Source organism: Castor canadensis, chromosome 5 (assembly GCF_047511655.1).
Source record: "Castor canadensis chromosome 5, mCasCan1.hap1v2, whole genome shotgun sequence".
NCBI classification, from domain to species: Eukaryota; Metazoa; Chordata; class Mammalia; order Rodentia; family Castoridae; genus Castor; species Castor canadensis.
In genome coordinates, this window is record NC_133390.1 from 159359645 (window position 1) to 159382730 (window position 23086).

The 23086-nt window shown below is 49.8% G+C and overlaps 3 protein-coding genes across 8 annotated transcripts in view; 1 reads left to right on the top strand and 2 right to left on the bottom strand.

Annotated features, from left to right (window-relative positions):
- Window positions 1-1944: 1944 nt before the first annotated feature.
- C5H20orf173 (chromosome 5 C20orf173 homolog) lies at window positions 1945-3447 on the bottom strand. Its single transcript, XM_020156825.2, has 4 exons — window positions 3157-3447; window positions 2753-2928; window positions 2138-2231; window positions 1945-1971 (listed from the first exon to the last, which is right to left on the bottom strand). The coding sequence occupies exons 1-4, from the start codon at window positions 3445-3447 to the stop codon at window positions 1945-1947; spliced, it is 588 nt and encodes a 195-aa protein (XP_020012414.2).
- Window positions 3448-7062: 3615 nt separating this feature from the next.
- Ergic3 (ERGIC and golgi 3) lies at window positions 7063-17205 on the top strand. Of its 2 annotated transcripts, XM_074074638.1 has the most exons (14): window positions 7063-7235; window positions 7372-7442; window positions 7553-7640; window positions 7851-7970; window positions 9258-9351; window positions 10200-10365; window positions 10504-10561; window positions 14117-14131; window positions 14801-14832; window positions 15647-15743; window positions 15821-15885; window positions 16517-16653; window positions 16735-16790; window positions 16991-17205. In XM_074074638.1, the coding sequence occupies exons 1-14, from the start codon at window positions 7148-7150 to the stop codon at window positions 17068-17070; spliced, it is 1167 nt and encodes a 388-aa protein (XP_073930739.1). In that variant the 5' UTR covers window positions 7063-7147; the 3' UTR covers window positions 17071-17205. The 2 variants fall into 2 exon arrangements, with proteins under 2 accessions (XP_073930739.1, XP_020012420.1); XM_020156831.2 differs by lacking the exon at window positions 14117-14131.
- Window positions 17206-18902: 1697 nt separating this feature from the next.
- Window positions 18903-23086, bottom strand: part of LOC109681888 (fer-1-like protein 4) — a 28876-nt gene continuing 24692 nt past the window's right edge. For 4 of the 5 annotated variants that reach the window (XM_074074636.1, XM_074074634.1, XM_074074635.1 and 1 more), the window contains 8 exons: window positions 22906-23060; window positions 22189-22349; window positions 21587-21672; window positions 20906-21004; window positions 20487-20728; window positions 19751-20031; window positions 19575-19675; window positions 18904-19503 (listed from right to left, as the gene is read on the bottom strand). In XM_074074636.1, coding sequence (XP_073930737.1) covers window positions 19299-19503; window positions 19575-19675; window positions 19751-20031; window positions 20487-20728; window positions 20906-21004; window positions 21587-21672; window positions 22189-22349; window positions 22906-23060 — 1330 coding nt within the window. In that variant the 3' untranslated portion in view covers window positions 18904-19298. Of the gene's footprint in view, window positions 19504-19574; window positions 19676-19750; window positions 20032-20486; window positions 20729-20905; window positions 21005-21586; window positions 21673-22188; window positions 22350-22905; window positions 23061-23086 lie in introns of all 5 variants that reach the window. The other variant, XM_020156827.2, reaches the window with a different exon arrangement.

Genomic DNA, 23086 nt, shown 5'->3' on the forward strand with positions numbered 1-23086 from the left:
TTCTTGCTACAGGTGGCCACAACTAGACAAAACAAAATACTGCAAATCGTTTAAATTCTATTTAATTTTGAAATGTATAATAAGGGTTTGTGGTATGTAATTCAAAAGGCACAAAAAGTAAATGATGTAGCTTTTTTTTTTTTTTTTAGATACTAGAGTTTGAGCTCAGGGCCTTGTGTTTGCTAGACAGGCACTCCTCCACTTGTACCATACCCACTACAAAAAGTAAGTGAAAAGAAAGTATCTGTCCATTTGTTGTTTCCCATCCACCAGTCTCCTCCTCATCCCAGAGACAATTCCTAAGCATTCCTAATGCATTAATTTGAATATATATATATATATATATATTTTTTTTTATACTGGGGATTGAATTCAAGGCTTCACACTTGCTAAGCAAGGCCTGTACCACTTAGCTATGCTCCTGGTCTCTTTACTTTTAATATGTTTTTCATATAGGGTCTCATGTTAACTTTGCCCAGGCTGACCTCAAACCATGATCTTCCTATCTCTGCCTCTCAAGTAGCTGGGACCACAGTTATGTACCATCATGCCCAACTGTGCATTATTTTAATAAAAACTATCTTAAATGTAAAGCAAAGTTCACAAGAAAACCCAGAAATCTCCAGATGCTAGAATTAAAAAAGAGAACTGAAAAACAGTCCAGAAATTTAGAAGTTTTAATGCTTATGTGTGCAGAGGGCCTTGAGCCCAGGGAATGAAGGGAATTGGAACTGGTACCCTGAACAAACTGGGAACCTCAAAATGCTGAGCCTTCTATAAAAGCTGGGCTGGGAAAAAAAACCCTTTCTCCCCATGGGTGAGACAAAGAGGCTGCCGCTTTACTCTGACAACTCAATGTCAGGCTTGCACTTTGCACAGGGTTGTGTCTACATTTACCCCTCCTGCATGGTCCAGGGGAGGAGGCAGACAGATATCATAAACATTGCCCCTGAAATCTGGCCCTTCCTCCCTAGGCCCTGTACTTGCTGGTAAGAGAATCAGGTTAGGAGTTTATTCAGTACCAGACTGATCTCCATACAATTTCCTCTTGCCCTTTACCCCAGAAAGTCTTTGAAGTTCAGCTGCTTCTGCGGTGGCTGTGATCCTATCACTCCCCAGCATTCAGGGACAAAGGTAGGATTGGTGTGGCCTCAGTTTGTCATTACATGTGGATGGTGAGCTTGCCCACACACCTGTAGCTGATGGACAACTTCCATTTCTGCTTTTGTATTCTGCATAGACAGGGCTGCTGGGGACCATTGGCCTGGTTATCACTCTCACACTAATGGGACCATTTTCTTTGATGTTCTGATAGAAATCCAAAGAGGATGGCCTGGTGATTGAGAAAGGGATGTGTGTATGTCAGCAGGCTAAAGTCTATCTTTACCCCACCTTCCCTCATTAGACATCTAGTGTGACAGGCTACCCTGGGAGCTGGGAAAAAATGGAACTTGCCTTCTCTGGGGAAGACAGACTGCACACACTGAGATAAACACTCATATAGAGTCACACTGGAGCCCAAAAAAGAGCATCAACTAGTTACTCCCCATGACACTGTAGGAAGATTTCTTGGGGAGAAAAGAGTACACTCTGGACAGAGGGAACCACCTGTGATAAAGCATGAAGTAGCTGGTATATTTGGGGAACCTGAGAGAGGCTGTCAAATCATGCAGAGACTTGAATGCCAGACAGAAAGCTTTAGACTGTACTGCGGCATTGGGAGACAGAATAAACTTGATGGGAGGAAGTTACAAGAAACTTTCATGACTAGACACAGCCGTACAAGATCCTCAGGGATGGATACTGACCCTGGCTATCCAGTTGCCCTGGCTGTACATGGGAAAGAAGGGGAGGAACTGTCTGAAGGCCCTTCCCACAGTAGTCCCCAGCTACATCCTTTTCCTTTTCTCTTCCCTTACCTTGTCTTAACCATCTCTCAATCCTTTAGGGAAGCAGACCATCTTCCAAAATCTAACAAAGAATTGGAGGTGATAGAGTGTCAGAAACCCTCCTCAATCCCGCAGGTGCCCCCAGTAAACCAGCTAGACTCTTCTGGGACCCCCTGCTGTCTTCCCCTAAAGTGACACTCCACCCCCAGCCCTACACTGAGAATGTCTGGGAATATCTCCTCTGTCACCTTGTTACTCAGAGCATCTGAAGTCCACACCAGATCAGAAAGCTGCAGCATCAGCAGTAGATGCTGCCTCCAGGAACCCTGGTGGCTGGCATTCCTAGGACAGGTGAAGGGTCCTGTGGTTTGCTTCTCCACACCCACCTCAAAGTCCTGGACAGCCTGGGATGCCCCATTTGTCCTGGGAAAGAGAACAGATGATGACAGAACCTAGGGCCGGCCTTGAGGCAGGCTAGAAGTAGAAAAAGGTTGGGGATCATATGTAGTTTGCCCAGGGATGGCCCAGACCATCCTCACCTGGCTGGGAATGGCCCATGCCCCTCCCCACTCATTCACTATTGGATGGGAATTTCCTGGTTCTGCCCTACCCATGGGTTAGTGTAGGTTTTAAAAGCACCTGAAAAAGAAAAAGCATACTCTCTCTCTGCCAGCAGACTCCACTTACCCCCACCATGTTCCCCTTTGTATTTCCCTTTTTCTAAGATTTAATAAACCCCATTCACACCCGTGTGTTCTGCTTGGATTCTTCCATGCCAAAGGACAAGAAACAAGGTCTTCTGCAAACACCGTTTGTGGTTAACAGCCTGACCTTCACCCTGCTGCCCTTTCCTGTTTACCTACCTGAATACCATGCAGTGTTGGTGGATGCTGCTGAGGCTGGGGCCCTGCAGGAGCTGTGGTTTCTCCACCACTGCACAAATTCCACCGTGGAAATCAAGATGGTGCACCAAGGGCCTGGGAATCACTTGCAACAGCTTCTTCCACACTTTCCCAAGCTCACTCACTGAGTTCATGTCCTGGTAACAGCCAGAGGAGGAGGTTGGGGACTGGAGCCAGGAATCAGCTTCCAGTGGAAGGAAGAGAGCCTGAGTTGGGGAGACCTGAAGCTAGAGCTCAGGGTTGAGGTTGAAGAGGGGAGATAACGCTAAGCAAGGTTGAGGGGAGGAGGGTGAGCCAAAAAAATGGAAGCTGGGCTGGGCCTCATGAGAAAAAAGACAGGACAAAGCCCAATGCTGACCACTGACCAGCCACCAAAGAACTTTTGTCCTCATCAGGTACTCTGTAGTCTTCGCATGGTATCCTTCAAACCAGTTCCATTCTCTGACTGTGTGGTGGCAGGAGGAGCAGTTGAGGGTCCCACAAGGGCAGCCACACTTCCCAAATTTCAACCACAGGTAGTTGCAATGCCATGGTACTGAGTATATCCATTTTTCCAGGGGTGCTGATTCAGGTTCCGGATCCAGGTAGGTGGCCATCAGCCACAAGATGAGCACCGAAAAGACCCATAGGACAAAAATCTGCCACCTGTGGTTCATGTCTGGCCCAGGCAATAGCTCACGAGGCAGGCAGCAGACTGGCTTCTCTTTCTGGAAGGATGTAGGGCTGAGGAAGAAACAGAGCCAGCATTCCTCTATCCCTCTGCTGGCCTCCACAGCTCCCCTCCCCTCTACCCCATCTCCTTCCAGTCTCTCATCTCCTGCTTCCCCATTCATTTGCTCACTCACAAGAGGACCTTGACTAGGCCTGAGATGGCAGATGCCAGATCAGTGTCCTAAATGCTCCCTGAAGGATTAGCCCTCAGTGTCAGCCCAGTTATATCATAGGTCTCATCACAAAGTACATATTGTGACCACTCTCTGTAGCTTGCCTAGAAAAAGTCACCACCCTGTCCTTTCTCCAATACACAAACAACCTACACTAAATACCTGCTCCGTGGGGTAGCTACCAATCTTGGGTCTCTCCTTTGAGTGACTTCCACTTAGATGTCTCTGGGACATCTCACCTGAGCAAGACTGAGGCTAGAATTATAATTTTCCCTATAAGTCAGTTCCTTCCTAAGACTTCCCTGTCTCAATACATGGACCCACAATCCGTGTGTCCTCCCAAATTCATATGTTGGAATTTAATTCTTCAGTGTTGTGGTATTGGGAGTCAGGGCCTAAGTGGGAGGTGTTTGGGTCATGAGGTCAGAACCCTCACAAATAGATTAATACCTTTCAGGAATGGGTTAGTTATTTTAAGAATTTAGGGCTGTATTCTTTCTCTTATATGTGCCCCCCTCTCCCCTTCTAACTTCTCTATGTTATGAAGCAACACAGCCTTCATATGATACAACTGCCTGGTCTTATGCTTCTCACCCTGTAGTTCCATGAGCCAATATAAACTTCTTTCCTTTATAAATTACTCAGTCTCGGGCATTCTGTCATAACAACAGAAAATGGACTAAAACAACTAATAACTGAAGTCAGAACCCACATATTATTCTCCCTCTCCTATGATGTCCAAATCCCTTTTAGGATCCATTTGGTTCTTTCTCCAAACCACCTCCTCTTCATCTCTATTGCCACCCCTTAATTCTATCCTAGCCTTGTGGAAGACATTAAAAAGTAAAATGAGCCAGTTGTGGTGGTTCAAGCCTGTAATCCTTGCCACTCTCAAGGCAGAGATAGGGAAGATTGCAGTTCAAGGCCAGCCCAGACAAAATGTTCACATGACTCCCTTCTTAGTCAATGGCTAGGTGTAGTGACCCATGCCTGGCCTCCCAACTATGCGGGGAAGCACAAATAGGAGGATCACTGTCCAGGTTAACCTAGGCATAAAGCAAGACCCTGTCTCAAAAATAACCAATGCAGGGCTGGTGGAGTGGCTCAAGGGGTAGAGTCCTGCCTAGTGAGCTTGAGACTCTGAGTTCAAACTCCAGTCCCACCAAAAAAGAAAAAAATGCAAAAAAGGAATAGGGAGCAGTTCAAATGGTAAAGCACCTGTCTAGCTAGCTCAAAGTCCCAAGTTTACCCCTGGTACCCAGGGCCAGGCAAGTGCTCTACCATTTAAAAATGTTTTGTGTGTGTGTGTGTGTGTGTGTGTATGTGTGTGTGGTACTGGGGTTTGAACTCTGGGCCTACACCTTGAGCCATTCTACCAGCCCTTTTTGTGAAGGATTTTTTTTGAGATAGGGTTTCTTGAACTATTTGCCCCTACTGGCTTCGAACCATGATCCTCCTGATCTCTGCCTCCTGAGTAGCTAGGATAACAGGGATGAGCCACCAGCTTCTGGCTAAAAATACTTTTTTAATATACCTACAGGAGTAAATCTACCTTATTCTTTTGAATATGTAAATTTTTTTGGCAGTAATGGGGTTTGAACTCAGGGCCTCATGCTTTCCATGCAGGCACTCTACTACTTGAGTCACTCCACCAGCCCTACACCATTCTTTTGAAAAGCTTCACAATATCCCATAAAATGGATACACATTCAGGTTGCTTCCAGTTTTTTTGCTATTGAACAATCTCATGTATAGAGCTCTATGATAAATTTTATGAAATATCTTTGTCATGTGGTGCACTTTATTTTGGTCTGTACTGGGGTTTGAACTTGCTCGGCAAGTGCTCTATCACTTAAGCCAAGACTACAGCCCTTTTCTTTCTTTTTTCCACTTTGTTTTTCAGGTAGGGTCTGAGTTTTTGCCCAAGACTTCAATCCTGTTGTCTATGATCTGTATAGCTGGGATCACAGGCACTCGCCACCACTCCTGGCTTATGGATCGAGATGGGGGGTCTTGCTAACTTTTTGTTCCGATGGCCTCAGGCCACAATCCTCCTGATCTCTGCCTTCTGAGTTGGTGGGATTACCGGCATAAGCCACTATGCCTGGCCCACTTTTTTTTTTTTTTTTGAGACAGAGTCTGCCTGTGTAGCCCAGGCTGGCCTTGAATTTGTTTTCCTCCTACCTCAGTCTTCTGAATGCTGGGATTACAGGCATGAACCACTATGCCTGGTCTGGTACACATTAAAAAAAAATCCTTAAAGTGGGTGCTGGGGACTCACACCTGTAATCCTAGCTACTCAGGAAGCAGAGATCAGGAGGACCACGGTTTGAAACCAGCCTGGGCAAATAGTTCATGAGACCCTATCTCAAAAAAACCCTTCACAAAAAAGGGTTGGTAGAGTGCCTCAAGGTATAGGCCCTGAGTTCAAACCCCAGTACACACACACACACACACACACACATAAAATCTTTAAAGGACAGATTTTATATTGGGGGAGGGGGTGTAACAACCACCCAGCAACATAAAGTGAGATTCTTAAAGTGGGATTTCTGAATCAAAGTCTATATGCAGCCAGCACCTGTAGTCTCAGCTACAGGGGAGGCTAAGGCAGGAGGATAGCTTGAGTCCAGCTGTTCCTGGCCAACATAGTGAGACCCTTTCTCAAAATGAAAAATAAAACCTGTGAACATGTTTTTAGTCATTATAGTTGTATGTATATATAGATACAACTATATACATAGTTGTCCCTTAGGAGACAATAGGCTACAATAGGAAGTATCAGTGGGGAAACTTCCACATCACTTAAGTATAGGCCTGGAGGAGCCCAGGGTCTGTCTGGAAAAGGTCTGTCAGGAACAACACTAGGGTGCTGCTTGATAAAAGCAACCCAAAAAGACTTAGTTCCTAGAATTCTTTGAGGTCCAGAAGAACTGGGCTGGAATCAGGTCCTGATATTAATCAGTTTGCTCTCAGGAACATGGAGTTAACATCTACTTTCCAGAGTGGGGATTCTCACACGTTAGCTGCACCAGAATCAGCATGGTGCCACCCTTGACTTCCAGATTTGTAGGTGGGAGTTGATTATTTGCATTTCTAACCAATTTCCAGGCCAAAGGATACTTTGGAAATCAGTATTCTAGGAGGTCTGAAGTGGAAACACTTTGGCCCAGTTACCGACTCAAGCGAACGCTGCTACTGTTGTTTCTAGCACTCAGAGACCTCCTTCCAGCACCCTGGTCCACTTAGCATCCCCCAGCTGACCACCAAGCCTAAGCCCCAACTTCTGAGCGAGGAGGCGTGGCAGCATAGGTGGGCGGGGCTTCCCATCGGGACGGGGGCGAGGGGTGAGGCCCGGCGTGCGTACTGCTGCGCCTGCGTGAGGAGACGAGGGGGCGTGGCTCCGACTCCGGGCCGGAAGCGGGAGCCTGCAGGGGCGGGCCGGCTGGGGTCCCCTTTCCGGCCGGTCCCCATGGAGGCTCTGGGGAAGCTGAAGCAGTTCGATGCCTACCCCAAGACTCTGGAGGACTTCCGGGTCAAGACCTGCGGGGGCGCCACGGGTAGGCCTCGGCGGGGCCGGGGTTGCGGGGAGGGGGTGTCCTAGAGCTTGGCCCGAGTGCCTTGACTCTGACCGGCCTGCTGGAGTCTAAGGGAGTGAAACAGAGGCCATTCTGACCCTCGCTCCCTGCCCTGTAGTGACCATCGTCAGTGGCCTTCTCATGCTCCTTCTGTTCCTGTCCGAGCTGCAATATTACCTCACCACTGAGGTAAGGGGCGGGGCCTGGAATGTGGGCGTGGCTTGGCATTCTATGGGTAGGGATGGGAGTGGGGAAGGAGAAGCTTGGGGCCAAATCTTACTGAAGTAGCGCTGCCCCAGGTGCATCCTGAGCTCTACGTGGACAAGTCGCGGGGAGATAAACTGAAGATCAACATCGATGTTCTTTTTCCACACATGCCTTGTGCTTGTGAGTACCTTACCATGGGTGGGAGTTGGGAGTCTCAGGGTTTTCAGGTGGGCTCCCAGATTCACACCTCCAGTCTTAGATTCTGGACTGGATCTCAGGACAGCCTTCTTCCCCTACAAAGTTCTGCCAGAAGACAGGCTCTTTCCCTCCAAAGCCCAGATCTCCATGCCCCTAGAGTCCTAGTGCATTAACTTGATTTCCTGCTTCCAGATTTGAGCATTGATGCCATGGATGTGGCTGGGGAACAGCAGCTGGATGTGGAACACAACCTGTTCAAGCAACGACTAGACAAGGATGGCATCCCAGTGAGCTCAGAGGCTGAGCGGCATGGTAACCAGGGGAGGGGACTAGATCTCAGATCCCAAAGCTGGATTACCCAAGCCCTTTCAGCAAGTGGGCTGTGGCAGGCTCAGTGACACATGAAACAGCCTATACCTACAGAAGTCAACTAGCTTGTTTAGGGTCCTCAGCCAGTCACAGTCCAGTCTTCCAACCTTACCTGGCTATCATTCTCTGCTTATTGTAGTTTGAGTGACAGAAGCTTGAAGCTGGGTCTTGTATGCCATTGGCTTGGTGGAACTTGTTTAGATAAACCAAGCTTGTCTGAATGTTTGTTTTCCCAACCCATTGGCTAAATTCAGCCTTTAATGTTCTTCCCCTTTGGTACTGTAAAATTTTTTTTCTTCTTCTTTTCAGTACTGAGGTTTTGAACTTAGGGGCTCTGGCTTGCCAGGTAGGCACTCTACCACTTGAGCCACACCCCCAACCCATTTTTCCCCTTTGGAGAATTTAGGTTCTCAAGTCAAATTGTATGGATTCAGATCTAGTTTTGTCTCTTGCGTTCTGTGGGCCTCAACTATAAAATGGTGATAAACAATAGTACCCTTCACATGGAATTGCCTGTAATTCAAATGATGTACAAATAGTCCCCAACTTAATGATTGTTCAACTTACGATTTTTTGACTTTATCATGGTGTAAAAGCATATCCATACAAACATTCTGTTTTTCATTTTCAGTACAGTAGTCAATAAACTACATGAGATATTCAACACTTTGTTATAAAATGGGCTTTATGTTAGATGATTTTTGCCCTGTATAGGCTAATATAAGCATTCTGAATGTGTTTAAGGTAGGCTAGACTAAGGTATGATCTTCAGTAAGTTAGGTGTATTAAATGCATTTTCAACTTAATATATTTCCAGCTTATAATGGTTTATTGATATGTAACCCCATTGTAAGTGAGGAGCATTTATAATATGTATAATACCTGGTACAGAGTGGGTGCTCACTTTTAGCTTCCTTTTCTTTCTCTAAGTGGGCTCACATAACAGCTGTCTGTTAGCTAGGTCCATCTTCATAGAGTCGTTGTGGAGACACTACATTGACCTATACCTACCTAACATTTAGTATTTACTGTTACTGTTATTTTATTAAAAGACTTATGTGTGTAGAAGTGCTTAATACCTAATCATAGTATGTACTCTATAAATATTAGCTACTATTTTAACTTTGATTATTCCCAATCCACTGGCCAAAAGACCTGTGCAAGACCTAGGGCTATGCGTGTCACTGTGTCTGCCCCCAGCTGATGCCTCTGCCTCTGCCCTCCCCTTAGAACTTGGGAAAATCGAGGTGACGGTGTTTGACCCAAATTCCCTGGACCCTGATCGCTGTGAGAGCTGCTATGGTGCTGAGTCGGAAGACATCAAGTGAGCCAGACCCTTGGGGCAGGTAGCACTGTTAGTCAGCTTCAGCCTTGGTCAGACTATGGCAGGTATGAAGAACAGACAGACAATTTAGAGGAGGTAGGGTGCATGCCTCCATCACTGATCCTGGTGCAAGTGACTAAGGCTTTGTGAGCGGACCCTGCCTGGGAGCTGCAGACTGGGATGAAACTGAAGTTGTCCTTGCTTTTCCACCTAGAGAAATTGTTCAGAGATTGTCTCGAGTCCAGCTGCCTGGGTTCCAGCCCTGTGTCCTGAATCTAAGCCGTGGTACCTCCCTATGTGAAGAGGGATAATAACACCCTCCTTGAAAGAGTCACATGAGGAGTAAATGTATATTGTATGTAAAGCTCAGAGGTAGAAGGTCTAACACAGATTATTAAGCCCCCAGTATATTGTAACTGCTGGGGTGTTTCCCATGTCCTGACCACTGACAGGCCGATTCAGTAGGTCTGGGTGGGGCCTGGAAATATGAACTTTAAATTTTTTATTGGGGGTAGGGGTGGGTTGGTCTGGGAGTGTTGCTCAGAGCCTAGCATGCACAAAGCCCTGGGTTCCATCACCAGCACCACAAAAAAAAAAAAAAAAAAAAAAAAGTTTTTTAAGGACACAACTCTGGCATTCATGACCATGTCCACCATTTGTTCCACAACTGTTCATCATCCCAAACAGAATGGGAGCATGTATTTTGAACAGCCCTGCTGTAACTGAAAGAACATTTGGTGGTCAGGGATGAGATTAGCAGTGGCTCCATTGCAGGAAAAACTGCTTGGACTTTATTTCCCAAGGTGCCAGCACTGGTCATGCTCTCACCTTCGCCTCTGTTCCTACAGGTGCTGTAACACCTGTGAAGATGTTCGGGAGGCATATCGCCGTCGAGGCTGGGCCTTCAAGAACCCAGACACTATTGAGCAGTGCCGACGAGAGGGCTTCAGCCAGAAGATGCAAGAGCAGAAGAATGAAGGCTGCCAGGTGTACGGCTTCTTGGAAGTCAACAAGGTACCAGGAGAGATTGAGGCAAGGCAGGGCAGCTGGGCTGACTGGGCTGGGAGAGCTCCACCATGAACAGAGGGACCACTCAGGCCCTCACGTGAAGGGAGAACAAGTCTGGAGAATGAGAGGAAATATACTCTACAGGTGGCTGGAAACTTCCACTTTGCTCCTGGGAAGAGCTTCCAGCAGTCCCATGTGCATGGTGAGTGATCCTGCTTTGTATCAACTGGAGAGGTTTAGACCCTAGAGGAGTTGTAGTTCCCCTAACCTGCCTGATGTTCTTTTGTCTTTAGCCCAGAAGTTCTTCATCTTGAGGCAGCAGTTTGACACAGAGATTTAGAGTCTGGGCTGAGGAGCCAGACTGCCTGGTTTCAGATGTCAGTTTCAAACTTTATTGACTGTGTGACTTTGAGGAAGTTACTTAATCTTTTTGAGCCTTCTTTATAAAATGGTGATGCTTGTACTTATCCTACAGGAGTTAATGTAGTTAAAGATTTTAGGGGCTGAGGGTGTATCTCAGTCGTTGAGTATTTGCCTAGCATATGCAAGGTGGCCCTGGGTTCAATCTCCAGTACTGGGAAAAAAAAAAAAAAAAGAAAAGAAAAGTTTTGAGCACAGAGCCTGGCTTTGGTAGGCAGATACTTGTATAAATGGTAGCTCCCCAAATCAGATGACCTGTATGTGAGGCTTTGGGGAAACAAAGTAGGGTTGGAACACAGGTTCTGCACTCTTTGAACTTTGTGTGTCATATTTGGGAAGAATGGAGCCTTCTTTAGTTTCTTCTCCTATAAATGATCTCTGCCTTTAGGACATTCTAGTAAAGAAACAGACAAACAAGTACATAAAATAAATGGTTTATCAGAATAAAAATGGCAGAAGTGAGGGTAGAACAGCACAGTGTTCATTAGGGAAAGACAGTAATCATCAGGGAAAGACTCACTGTGGGGTTATATTTGGTTAAACCCAAGGAAATTGAGGGAGCCAGCCGTATGGATATCTACAGGGAGCATTTCAAGCAGAAAGAATAGTTACTGCAAGAATGTGCTTGGCCAGTTCCAGGTACCATAGGAAAGATAGTTTAGCTGAGACAGAGCGAGCAGAGGAGCGTGATGAGGAATGCGGTAATGATACAGAAGGAGTTCAGGGACACAGGTTTCTATGCTGTGTATGACGGAGAGCCCTGATAGGGTTTTGAAAGAGGTATATCATCTGACCCAACTTTTAAAAGGTAAGCAGTACTGTGACCACTCTGGGTAAGACTGTAGTGGGGTAAGGACAGAATCAGAAAGGTGGCCATTACAGTGATTGAACCAGGCCAAAGATGGTGGGACTTGGCCAAAAGTGGCGGTGGAGGTAGTGAGAAGAGAATGGGTTCTGGATATGTGTGGAAGGTAGAGCTGAGAAGAGTTGTTGGTAGATGTGAGAGATAAAGGAAAGAAGAGTGGAAGATCATGCCAAAATTTTGTGCTTGAGTAGTGGAAAGGATAGAGTTGCCGGTTAGCTGAGGAAAACTCAGGGACAGATTTGAATATTTGGAGGTAGGGGGTGTAAAGCAAGTATTCAGCTTCTGACATTTTCAGACCAATAGGTTGTGAGTATGCCAGGCACCCAAGATATCAGGTAAGTAGTTGGACATTCAAGCCTGGAGTACAGGGAGAGTACTGGCCTGGAGACAATGTTGGAGCCATCAGAATTTTTAAGACTATAGGACTGCATGAAATCACCCCAAAGGTGATTGGGGTGTAAGTGGAGAAGAGTCCTCTATGGCCTGAGCCCAAAGGCATCAAGAGAACTTGCAGAAGAGACTGGTAAGAATCCTGGTGAGATAGGAGTTCAAGCCAGGAGAATAGCATCCTGGGCGGCAAGGAATGGGTATTTCAAAGACCTAATCAGATGTTTCTGGATGTTGAGTAAGAAGAAGGTGATATGTGTAGCATGTAGTCATTTGTGGCCTTGACAGAGCATGGGCTGTAATGGAGGGAAATGTGGAGCCAAGAGAGTGTTCTAAGGTGGGTGGTGTGGCAGATTGTTAATATGCTGTTGGAAATTGCCAAATAAAGAGAGCAAAAATGATGCTCCAGGGATGAGAGGGACAATCCCTGGAGGAAGACCTTGAGAAAGACAAAGAAGACGGTGTAGGGCCTTAGGCTTATGAAAGTCAGAGGAAAGCAGATGCCAGACACAGGCAAGGTGGTAGCTAGCTAGAGTAGTGGAAGCAAGCACATAACAGTCTCTTCTGAGCTGTTCTTTTTCTCTGAGATGTAGAAGCAAGGTCATTAGATGAGAATGAGGAGAGAGGGAAGAAGATTTAAGAGAGAGGAAAGGTAGAAGTAGTAGTGTTGGGGTGGAAAAGAATATGGGCCTGGTATGTGGAGCAGGTGGCTAGGCAACCTCAGGGCCGCCTCGGTGTGCAGAGCAGTGAATGGAAAGTGAGACCCATTGGCATCAGTAGGGCCTTTTGGTTCCTCTTAGCTGTATTAGAGTGGCTTAGAATAAACAGAGCACTGGGATTACCTAGGATTTTGTGTTGCACATGCCTATAAAGGCAAGAGAGTCAAAGGAATATGTGTAAAGAAGTGATCTTGGTGCTAAACCATGGGATTTAGCTGATAAAGGAGAGCAGTGAAGATGTGGTGGTCAGGGTGAAGATGGAAGCCCGTGAGGAGGCAGGAGAAGCAATGGACTGTAGGTTCTTGGTGTAGTGGCAACGAATTGTTGGACTTGGGCTACTGGTGGGAAGGAGCAGGAGAAAATTAGAAAGCTGTGTGTGCTTGCAATTAAAATTGCAGATGGGTGTGTTACTGTTAATGTCCATGTTTAGGGATTGACCCACAGAGTTTATTAGCTCAGGTGATGAAGAGGGTGTCTAGGAACTGAGGCCAGGAAGCATATTAGAGGGCTCATGTACCTGACTATGGAAATCACCAGGAACTGCAACAAGATAGTGCAACAGAGGGACAGGAAGTTGCTAAAAATGTTGGGAAATTGTGTGAGAGAACTGTCCTTGGCGTTCTTTGTGGAGTTTCTTGACTAAAACAAGTACATCGTTTGCTGTGAGCTTGAAAGCTTTGGATTTTTAGGGTAAATTGAGGGACAGTGATCTGAAAGTGGCAGTAAGGAACAAGAAGGACCTCCTTTCAACTAAGGAGGGGATGGGTGTGGGAAACCAAATAGTCACTACTTGAGGGGGCACTAGAGAGCTGGTGTCTGGAAGGGAGGTTGGAGGGACCGTGTAGCGGTTGAATAACAGGCCCAGTGAGAGGTGGGGCTAGGATGGGAGTTGGGATCACACTGGGGGATATACAGAGCCTCATCATGAGGCGAGTCCAGGGGATGAGTGAGAGTCTGGCAGTCCTGAGCCACTCCAAGTGACTCAGGCAAGCAGGTGTAGGGGTCCTGTGCATATGCTGTGTGTATTTTCCCATCTTAGATCCCACTTGGTTTTTAGGATAGCCCTTTGCAGAGGAAACATGTACCTAGAAAGGGCAGTGATTTGTCCAAGGTCACACAGCTAGCAAAGAGGTTCTTTGGGCTCTAGGTCTTTGTCCCCAAGCCCTCTTATACCCTTTCTGACCAGGAAAGAGCTCCCTTCAGGAGGGGACCAGGAAGAGGTCTATTAGCTGGGAAGAGACCCTGATGCTGAGCAGAAATATTCTAGTCCTTACTCCCACATATCTTGCTCCATAGATCTCATTGTGAAGCTCTGAATCTTTGTTCTCTTCCTCCCTTCTCCCTCCCTCCCTCCCCCATGCTGCAGTACATGCTGTGGAGAGTAAGTGGCCCTGCCCCCCAGGGAAGGCAATCCCCTACTTCTGGGGCAGCCTTTCCTCCTAGGAATGGGGGAGGTTTGGATGGGTCTGGGATTGGGGCCTTCTCTGCCCTGGCTGCTGGGTGATTATAACCTATCTTTGGGGTAGGGCTCCTTGCAGCAGGAGGGATTGGGGCTAGAAGGCAGAAAAGCTAGTTCTGGAACAGTTGGTACGGGATGACCATAGGATTCCCTATGGGGAGCTTTGAGGGTAAGGGCATGGGAGCCGGAAAGAGCTTAGACAGCATTCTCAGGTCCCTCTTCACTTCAGGGTTCAATAATTGACCATCACCTCCAGTTAATGAGACCAGAATTAGAAGGCTTTTTTTCCTGAGACACAACAGGGCCTTGGTGGGAGTGGAGGCCTGGAGTTCCCTGTGTATGTCAGGGCAGAAATAGGGTTTGTGTTCCTGTGACTCCCTGAGGAGGGTGTGAACTCTCACATAGGCCCAGGCAGGTCCTTTCTGACTGTCCTTAAGTAGAACCAGCAGGTAGAAGGCTGGAGGGTGAATGAGGGTACAAAGAAGAGCCAGGCAGCCACACTGCAGAGGGAGGATGCCTGAGGAAGGACTCTGAGGGAGTCAGGAGGCTGGTTCTGCTCCCCCTGATGACCGTTTCTCCTTTCTCTCCTAGTTCATGACTTGCAGAGCTTCGGCCTCGACAACGTATGTACCAAGTGGAAACCATGGAGGGCATGTAGGGTGGGAGGCTGGGCTACTGCCTTCATTTCTCTGCAATTGGGGAGCACACAGAGACCAATATACCCTGTTTTGTGGGGGTCCATTCTGAGTGTTGAGTGAGAGGGCCTTTTGGACTGAGATCTGAGCAGATGACGGACAGGGATGAGGTTGGACAGGAGCACCTCAACAGAGGGAACCTCAGGCCATGTCAGGAGGAAGTGTGGCACTTCTAAGGAACCATAAGGACAGATGTGGATGGGCAAAGCTGGGAACATTGGCAGGGCCAGAGCACACAGGACTCAGAGGCTACACTGAGGAGTCCGGCCTTTCCCCTGAGAATAGGAGATGCTGTTGGCCGACTTTAACTAGAGGCATGACAGAATCAGACTTGTATTTTTCGAAAGATCATTTCAGAGACTAAGTTTGATAGAGGTTGAACAAGAAAAATGTGCGACTGGAGATCAGGGGCCTGCAGCATAGGCCTTCATGGCTTAAGACTTGCGGACACCTAGGACCTGCCATGCAGTCGGTGGCTGGTCTGTGTGCCCAGTGTGTGACCTTGAACTCTGGAGCCCCAGGAACCTGCAGACTATGAGAAAGAGTTCCTAGGTAGAGGACGGGGGTTCCTGCCTCAGGCAGGTTTCCCCTAAAGCAATAGCTTCGTGCAGTAGGCCCTTCCTCCCTGCATCCCTTCCTCCCCGTCTACACTGACAGACCCAGACTTCCCTGCCTGCTTCTGCAACACAGAGTTTTGCTGGGACAGGGACTGTCAGATCTCAGGACTGATGTTATTTTGCAGATAAACATGACGCACTACATCCAGCACCTGTCATTTGGGGAGGACTACCCAGGCATCGTGAACCCCCTGGACCATACCAATGTCACTGCACCCCAAGGTACCATCCTGAGAAGTAGCCCCTTGCCACCAAAGTCCTGCCTGGCACCCATGCCCAGTGCTCTCTTCTCCCCACAGCCTCCATGATGTTCCAGTACTTTGTGAAGGTGGTACCCACAGTGTACATGAAAGTAGATGGGGAGGTGAGTCTGAGGGAACTCGGATGTCAGTCTCCTGCTTAGTGCCAAGCACTTGAGGTCCTTCCTTTAGTTCCTTCAGCTTGGAAAGTAAAGTGCTGCTCTTATCCCCCAAAAAACTGAAAAACTGAGGGTAGGTGACTTATCTTCACAGGCAGAGTTCAGGCCTGGAGTGCTGCCATATTTCAGAGTGCTTGCTCAGGTAGCCTCCATTCATTCCTTTAGTGCCCATTGTCCCCTGTGGTCTGCCCTGGGCTGGGAGAAACCAGGCCAAGCCTTCCTGGACCTGCTCCATTCGTGCTGTGGCTTATGGAGCAGTCTTCTCTGGGGAGTGGTAGAATGCAGGAGGCTGAGGATAAGGAAGTCAGTCCCAACCTTAGGGTACAGCCTGAGAGAGATGCTCGTCAACCCTGAACCTCCACTGAGAACATCCACCAGATGTAGCTGGGATGGGAAAACTCTAAAGCCCAGTGACTGGAGTGGAAATCAGGATGGCAAGGCTAGGCCAAGGGGGTCTATGTGGAACCCAGTCCTGTTGGTTACCCACATGGCACCTCATTCAAAGTGCAAGACACAAGGGGATGGTTGGGTGCAGGTCGTAGACCCAACTCTGGCCCTGGCTCCCTTCCCACCCCAGGTGCTGAGGACAAATCAGTTCTCTGTGACCAGACATGAGAAGGTCGCCAATGGGCTGCTAGGTGACCAAGGGCTTCCTGGAGTCTTTGTGCTCTATGAGCTCTCACCCATGATGGTGAAGCTGACAGAGAAGCACAGGTGAGAATGGGGGGCAGGACTGGCCAGGGCCTGTACCTGTGAGAGCAGGGTGCCTACTGAGCCACCTGTTCTCTCCACCAGGTCTTTCACCCACTTCCTGACGGGCGTATGCGCCATCATTGGGGGCATGTTCACGGGTAAGAAGCCCCAGGTTGCCTGTTAGGAGGGTGAGGGAACATGGGGTGTGAGAGGCCTGGGTGCCCTGGGTTTTGGTTGGGGAAGAAAAAAGCACCTTGAGGGCCAAGAGAGATGCTGGCCTGGCCAGTTAGATCACAAGGTTCACAAGGTCAAGCCAAAGGCCCAACTGGGCCAGTGCAAGCCCTTGTCTTTCTCCCAGTGGCTGGACTCATCGACTCCCTCATCTACCACTCTGCCCGAGCCATCCAGAAGAAAATTGATCTAGGAAAGACAACGTAGTCCTCCTCTTCCCACTCCATTCTTCCTGCTCTCTCCTCTCTTTGCCTGTGGTTATAGCCCCCAATCTCTACCCACCACGCCTCCCACCTCCTCACAGTCAGCCCCGGCCCCAGGTTGATAAATATTGTGATAGCACTCACTGGTCTCTGTGTGATTCTTGGGTCTGGCCTTAACCTAGGAACAGCCCCTTATCTTAGCCACATGTTGAAGTCAGTCATGACTGACAGGTCAGGGCCCAGCCCTCTGGGAGCCCCACTTGGACATCCCCTGGCTAATTGGGCTTTATTCACACCAGGCTGATGTTCACTGTACAGCTCTGCCCTCAGTTCCACCTCCATTGTGATCGGATGGACCTTTCCTGGTGAGCATCCTGGAGCCACCATGGCCCCCAGATTCAGGAAGTGACTGAACCCAGTGCCACTATTTCAGAGCTCAAAGTGCAACTTGAGGGTTGTCACCTCTTCAGTGACAGCTAAATCTGGGGCCACTCCCCCCAGCCCTGGGCTTGGTCACTCATCCTATCATGTTCACTGACCTGCTCTGTGCCAAGTCCCATGTTGATTCTTGGTACAGAGAAATCCGTGCAGGTCCTTCAGGCTCCTAAATGGAATCAAAACTGAAAATGAGGAGGGAGACTGGCGGCAGTGCCATCTTGGAGCAGGGACAGCACCAGACCCCTGACTCGACCTAACAAGGACTTCATCAAATGTAGAGAACCATGGCTTAGGGGTCTCACCACTCCACAGCCCAGGGAGACACTGGTCAGTCCATCAGATCATCTCTTAGGGTTCCATGTAAGACCTCAGCAGGAGAAGCAGAGTACAGAAATGACAGAACACCTCCAGACTGGTCTGAGAGCTCGATGGTGTGATCAGTGGAGAGCTGTGCCCATGGACATAGGATTTATTGGGGGTTGGGGCTTGGGCTAACTAGGCAAGCACCTACCACTCGATCCATACATCTAGCCCTCTTTGCTTTAGTTTCTTTTTCAGGTATGATCTTGTGGTTTTTTGCTCATAGTGGAACATACTCCTACCTCTGCCTCTTCCCTACCTGAGATTATAGCTACACTCAAGCTCATCCAGCCTGTTTTTGAGGTGGGGTCTCACTAACTTGCCCAGGCTAGCCTCAAACTGAGATGCTTTCATCTCTGCCTCCCACATACTGGAATTAGAGGTGTGTCCCATGATGCCTGGCCCCCTTGGAAATATGATTTAATCCCCCTTTGTAGACATTGGTGTCATTTAGAAATGGGGGATGACAACACCAGGCATAGTGAGTTGTTTTTGGGCACCCAGGAATCATTCCCCTTAACAGTATCCTGAATTTCCTCTGGGAATGTCTGTCCATCCTCTCAGCTTCTGTAGTTTGGGTGGAGGGTTGGTCTTCCACCCCAACTCCCTAGGGAGGAACAAAATCTACATATCCCACCTCCTGGCCACAGAGACCAGGACAAGCCAGACTTTCTTTTGATGTCTGAGGTCCCTCATGGGGGAGAGGTTTCTGCAGCGTCCTGCAGGGAGAACCTGCCTGCAAATGAGCTGTCTCCCAGTAGAGGTAGAGCTGAGTCAAAAGGCAGAGTCAGGGCTGGAGTAACGGCTCAAGTGGTAGAGCACCTGCCTAGCAAGCATGAAGCCCTGAGTTCAAACCCCAGTCCAAAAAAAAAAAAAAAAAGACAAATGAATTTGGTCCTGGTGACATCATATGGGCCCTGTGGCAAACTGCACCCATTCAAACCAAACCCTTTTAAGCCAATTTGGGCTGAGACTGCCATCACTTGCAACCAAAGTGCTCTAACAGATGTGCTTGCCTCTCAGGATTGGCGAGGAACAAACTAATTTTATTAATGACAAACTTTTTATTTTATTTTAATGATACCCTTCGATGTCGTGGAAGTACAGAGGCCATAACAGAAAGGTGAGAGGTCCCAGCCACTGGCAGGAATAGGAGGAGTGGGTGGGCTATGTGGAGGGAGAGCGAGCCCACAGCTCAGTTGCCAGGGACCCCGGGCCCTGAGCCGCCTGCCGGGTTCTGAGCTCTCCTGGTGGGCCTGTGAGCGGTCCCCAATCCTGTGGGTCCTAGCAAACGCCCAGCCGGCATCTGAGGCCACGCAAGGCCATCTCTGCCCTGCCCCTTCGGGAGCCAGGCCGGGACACAACATCAGGGACGGTGGGTGATGAGGTTGAGAAAGCCCTGAACTCTGGGGTGCAGCAGGGGCGGTGCCCCCGTCAGTCGGAGCCAGAGGCTTTGTGGAGCGGGCTGAAGATGACCTTGCTGATCTGCCCCGGGATGGTGTAGAAGACCAGGAGGAGGAAGACGGTGATGAGCGCCAGCAGCAGCAGCAGCAGCAGGACGCGCCAGTAGCGGTGCAAGATGAAGAAGACGAAGGTCTTCAGCGGGTTCACCAGCCAGTTGAAGGAGGTTTTGGGGCGGCTGTGGGGAGGCGGAGTCAGAATGCCGAGAAGCGCGGCCTCCCACCCGCCCCGGCCGGCCGCCCCACTCACTTGGGCTTCTCCAGGGGCTCGGGCTCCTTCCGCCCCTTCCCCACCGGCCGTTTCTCCGCCTCCTCCACCGTCAGCAGCTCAAACTCCGCCTCCACCTTCCCCTAGGAAGAGACACCGGCGCGTCGCTGGAGCGGGGGCCGCGCCCAGCCCGGCCTGGTCCCCGTCCCGCTGCGCACCATGAGCAGGTAGACGTTGCCGCCCGCGTCCGTGAACTCCAGGTCCTCCGGCCGGCCCTTCCTCCTCCGCTTCCGCCTCTTCTTGCCCGCCTGCGCCTCGCGCGCCTCGCGCTCCACGTCCTCCGCCTCCCGCAGCTTCACCACGGGCCACCAGCCCCGCAAGCGGCGGCAGCGGAACAGATTGCACCTGGGCCCGGCCCCTTCGCGGGCCAGCCGAATGGAGCAGAGCTCAGGGGTCCGGGACCCCCGCACCATGTCCGGGAGCTGCAGCTCCAGGGATCCTGCAAGAGCGGAGCTCACTGGGTTAGGCATGGCTCCAAGGCTAAGAGGGCCAGGGAGAAGGAGGCAGCACACCAGGGCTGGAAGCAGGGACACCAAAAGTGGGAATGCGGTGGTCACGGCTACGGACAGCCAAAAACACAACTCCCAATTCAAGAGGACTGCGGACTGGGATCAGACTATCAAAGCAAGGACCAAAGACCACAATGGGGTGACTTCAGTAGGGTCGAATCAGGATTGGGGCAGGTGCTTGGAGTGCAAATGGAGGTTACTATGGTCAGGGCTTAATGAGCTCTGTATTGAGGCCAGAAAACAAAAGTTCAGGCTTGGAGTCTAAAATCCTAGAACTCGGGGTTCAATTAGAATAGAAAACCAAGGACAAGGAGATAGGGGTGGGGCAAGAGCACCCAGGACAGAAATCAGGGTAAGACGGAGGCTGGGGAAGGCTAACCAGTACCAAGGAAGTCGTTGGCGGAGATGCGGTCATAGTCCCAGACCTGCAGGACCAGCACAGCCGGCTGCCGGAATTCCGCCTCCTCCAGGGCGAAGGGTCCAGGCCGGCGCCTGACGCTCACCTCCCGCTCGGTGGGCAGGTAATCAAAACGGAATACAAAGCGCCAGTTGAAGTTGCCCTCCCCAGTCAGAGAGTTGAAGTGGACGTCTGTCTCCTGTTTGTCATGCTCCAGCCCCTTCACCCAGCTGGGGTCAGGGGAAAGGACAGACCAGGGCATATGGGTGTCAGGGCTGGAGCCACAACCACAGCTCGGCTCCTCACCTAGCTCTACGCACATAGAAGGCTTGAGGACAGGTTCTGGACTCAACCAAAGGACCTCCCTTAGGACACAGCCATTTGGCCAGCCCCCCCTCCAGGCCTACCTTTTCACATAGATGTCACTTGACATCTCTCCCGTGATTGGATTCACATCATCCAGAACCACATCTTCCGTGTTCCAGATGACGGCTCTGAGCTCATAGCTTGGGGGTGGGAGGGGGAGGGGGAATGTATTGGTTTTTAGATTCTTAAAAAGGGGTCCTGGGAGGGGCTCTGTGCCTAGGCCACTGACTTTCTGTGACCACCTGGTGTGTATCTGGCTGTGTAATCAAGAGAAAGAGGTATATTTCTGCTCAAGTGGCCTAGGGGGTAAGAAGAAAGGCTGGCACTGTCAGAAGCCACCTTGCTCCATATTGCAAAAGACTCTTTGAGAGTGGTACCAAGGAAAGCAGAGCCCAGAGGTAGGTAGAGAGTGACACTGCTGACACCATCTGAGCACATGGATCCAGCTCTGTCTGGAGTGGCTACATCCAGAACTGCACACAGACTAGCTCAGGGAGGAGCAGGCTTTACTGAAAGGTGTCTGGACTCTTAGTTTACAAGTGACAGACACCCAGTCACAGTGCTTTGGGGTGGGGGGAGGGCACTTAATGGCTCACCTACCCAAAAAGCCTATGGCCAGGAGTCTGTCTGCTTCAGTGGGCGCTCAGATTTTGAGAGAACTCTGGTCCAGGTAGAGCAAGACATGCCCTGGCCTCTAGGAGGAGGAGTCAGAACTATCTCACCTGATTGGCTGCCTAGGCTTGATGTCAACTGGAGGTGGAGCAGGCACATCACTGGGGAAGATGTCAATCCACATATGAAGAGATCCCTAGGGGCACAAGACCAGGCTGGAGGCTTACCACCTCCCCTGACAGCCCCATGGCCACAGGCTGTGCCTTGCCCAGGTGGTTCTTGGGGGATGAGGATGAAGGTGGAGTCTGAAGTGAGGGTTCCAGGATCAAGGTCAGGTTGGGGGTTCAGGATGAGAGCCCAGAAGTGAAAGATTGAGATCAAAAGTAAGATACAGTGATCTCAAGGTCCAGAACTTAATGAACTGGGGTAGAGGTTAGGTTGGGAACCCAAGGTCTGAACCTTGGTGACCCAGTGGTGGACATCCTACAGGACCAGAGTCAGGATGGCAACCAGGGGCCCAGGATAGAGGTCCAAGACTCCAAGACGAGCAGTGTTGCTGCCACTGCCACTGACTCAGGAGCTGAGCTAGTGGGAGTGTGGTGCCCAGGTGGAGGTCTTGGGGAAGAATATCCATCCTGCAGCCTAGAGTCCATCAGGTAGGAATCCTGAGATCTGGGAGTCTTGAGTCTTGAGAGTGCTGAGCACCCCTCACCTGCAGTAGCCCTGGGCTGCGGGGATGGTAGAGGGGCCGTGTTTCTACATGCTCAGGTACCAGCTGGATCCCAAACCCTGGCATCTCCTGCCAACGCCGTAATACAAGCAATGCCTGGGCCTCCTCAGAGGCCCCATTTGCTGCCTTGGGACCTCCACCACCTGAAACAAGAGGGTGTGAGCTTGGGTTCTGCATAGTTCCTAACTCTCCTCCCTTTCTCCTTACCCCGCCACAGAAGCTCTAAGAGACACCACCACTGCCCTCGTTAAAGCCTGCGGACTGGGAGGGCAAGTGTGCCATGCACAAAAGGGGCAGGTGAATTGTTATAACAACTTTTGCCAGTGAAAAGCCAGCAGTTATGGATACCAGGACACTGGCGGGGGTGTAGCTTTTGCTCAGATCCTGTTTAGAGAATCAGTCACCAGCCATTTATGAAGCATGAGTTCAATTCTGCAACCACGCACATAGTATGGACATTCAGTGGGGCTGCCCTATGCTTTGGGAACTTGGCCAACTGTGGCTCTGAGGGATCCCACTTAAAGACCATTTTTACCCCCATCATCCAAGAACCTCATCCTTCTCAACCAAATTCATTCTCTGCCTGCTACCTTCAATGGGCTCTTTTGGGGGGTGTGCTAGCCTGGCACCAGGGACTCCTGTACCTGTTCTACCTCCGTTTTGTTCCCTTCAGTTTTCCCAGCAAAGAGGGACTGGTACCTGGGGGGAGGGTCTCAGGCGGTGTCAGAAAGACTTTGCTGCCCACCTTGACAGCCCCAACTCGGTATTCAGGCGCAGGGAGGTCACAGCGTTGGCACAGCCCCGCTAGGATCTGTGAGGGCCGGAATGCATCCCGCCAGGTATTATACCCATCCCTGTGGGGAGGAAAGGAAGATGCCTC

What these genes read in the sequence shown, in the direction of transcription:
- C5H20orf173 (XM_020156825.2), bottom strand. Translation starts at nt 3,447, where the DNA reads ATGAACCACAGGTGGCAGATTTTTGTCCTATGGGTCTTTTCGGTGCTC. An exon ending in CAACACTGCATGGTATTCAG is followed by an intron (nt 2,232 to 2,752) that starts GTAGGTAAACAG and finishes CACCTGTCCTAG; the next exon opens with GAATGCCAGCCACCAGGGTT. An exon ending in CAGATGCTCTGAGTAACAAG is followed by an intron (nt 1,972 to 2,137) that starts GTGACAGAGGAG and finishes ATTCTTTGTTAG; the next exon opens with ATTTTGGAAGATGGTCTGCT.
- Ergic3 (XM_074074638.1), top strand. Translation starts at nt 7,148, where the DNA reads ATGGAGGCTCTGGGGAAGCTGAAGCAGTTCGATGCCTACCCCAAGACT. An exon ending in TCCACACATGCCTTGTGCTT is followed by an intron (nt 7,641 to 7,850) that starts GTGAGTACCTTA and finishes TCCTGCTTCCAG; the next exon opens with ATTTGAGCATTGATGCCATG. An exon ending in AAGCTGACAGAGAAGCACAG is followed by an intron (nt 16,654 to 16,734) that starts GTGAGAATGGGG and finishes TCTCTCCACCAG; the next exon opens with GTCTTTCACCCACTTCCTGA.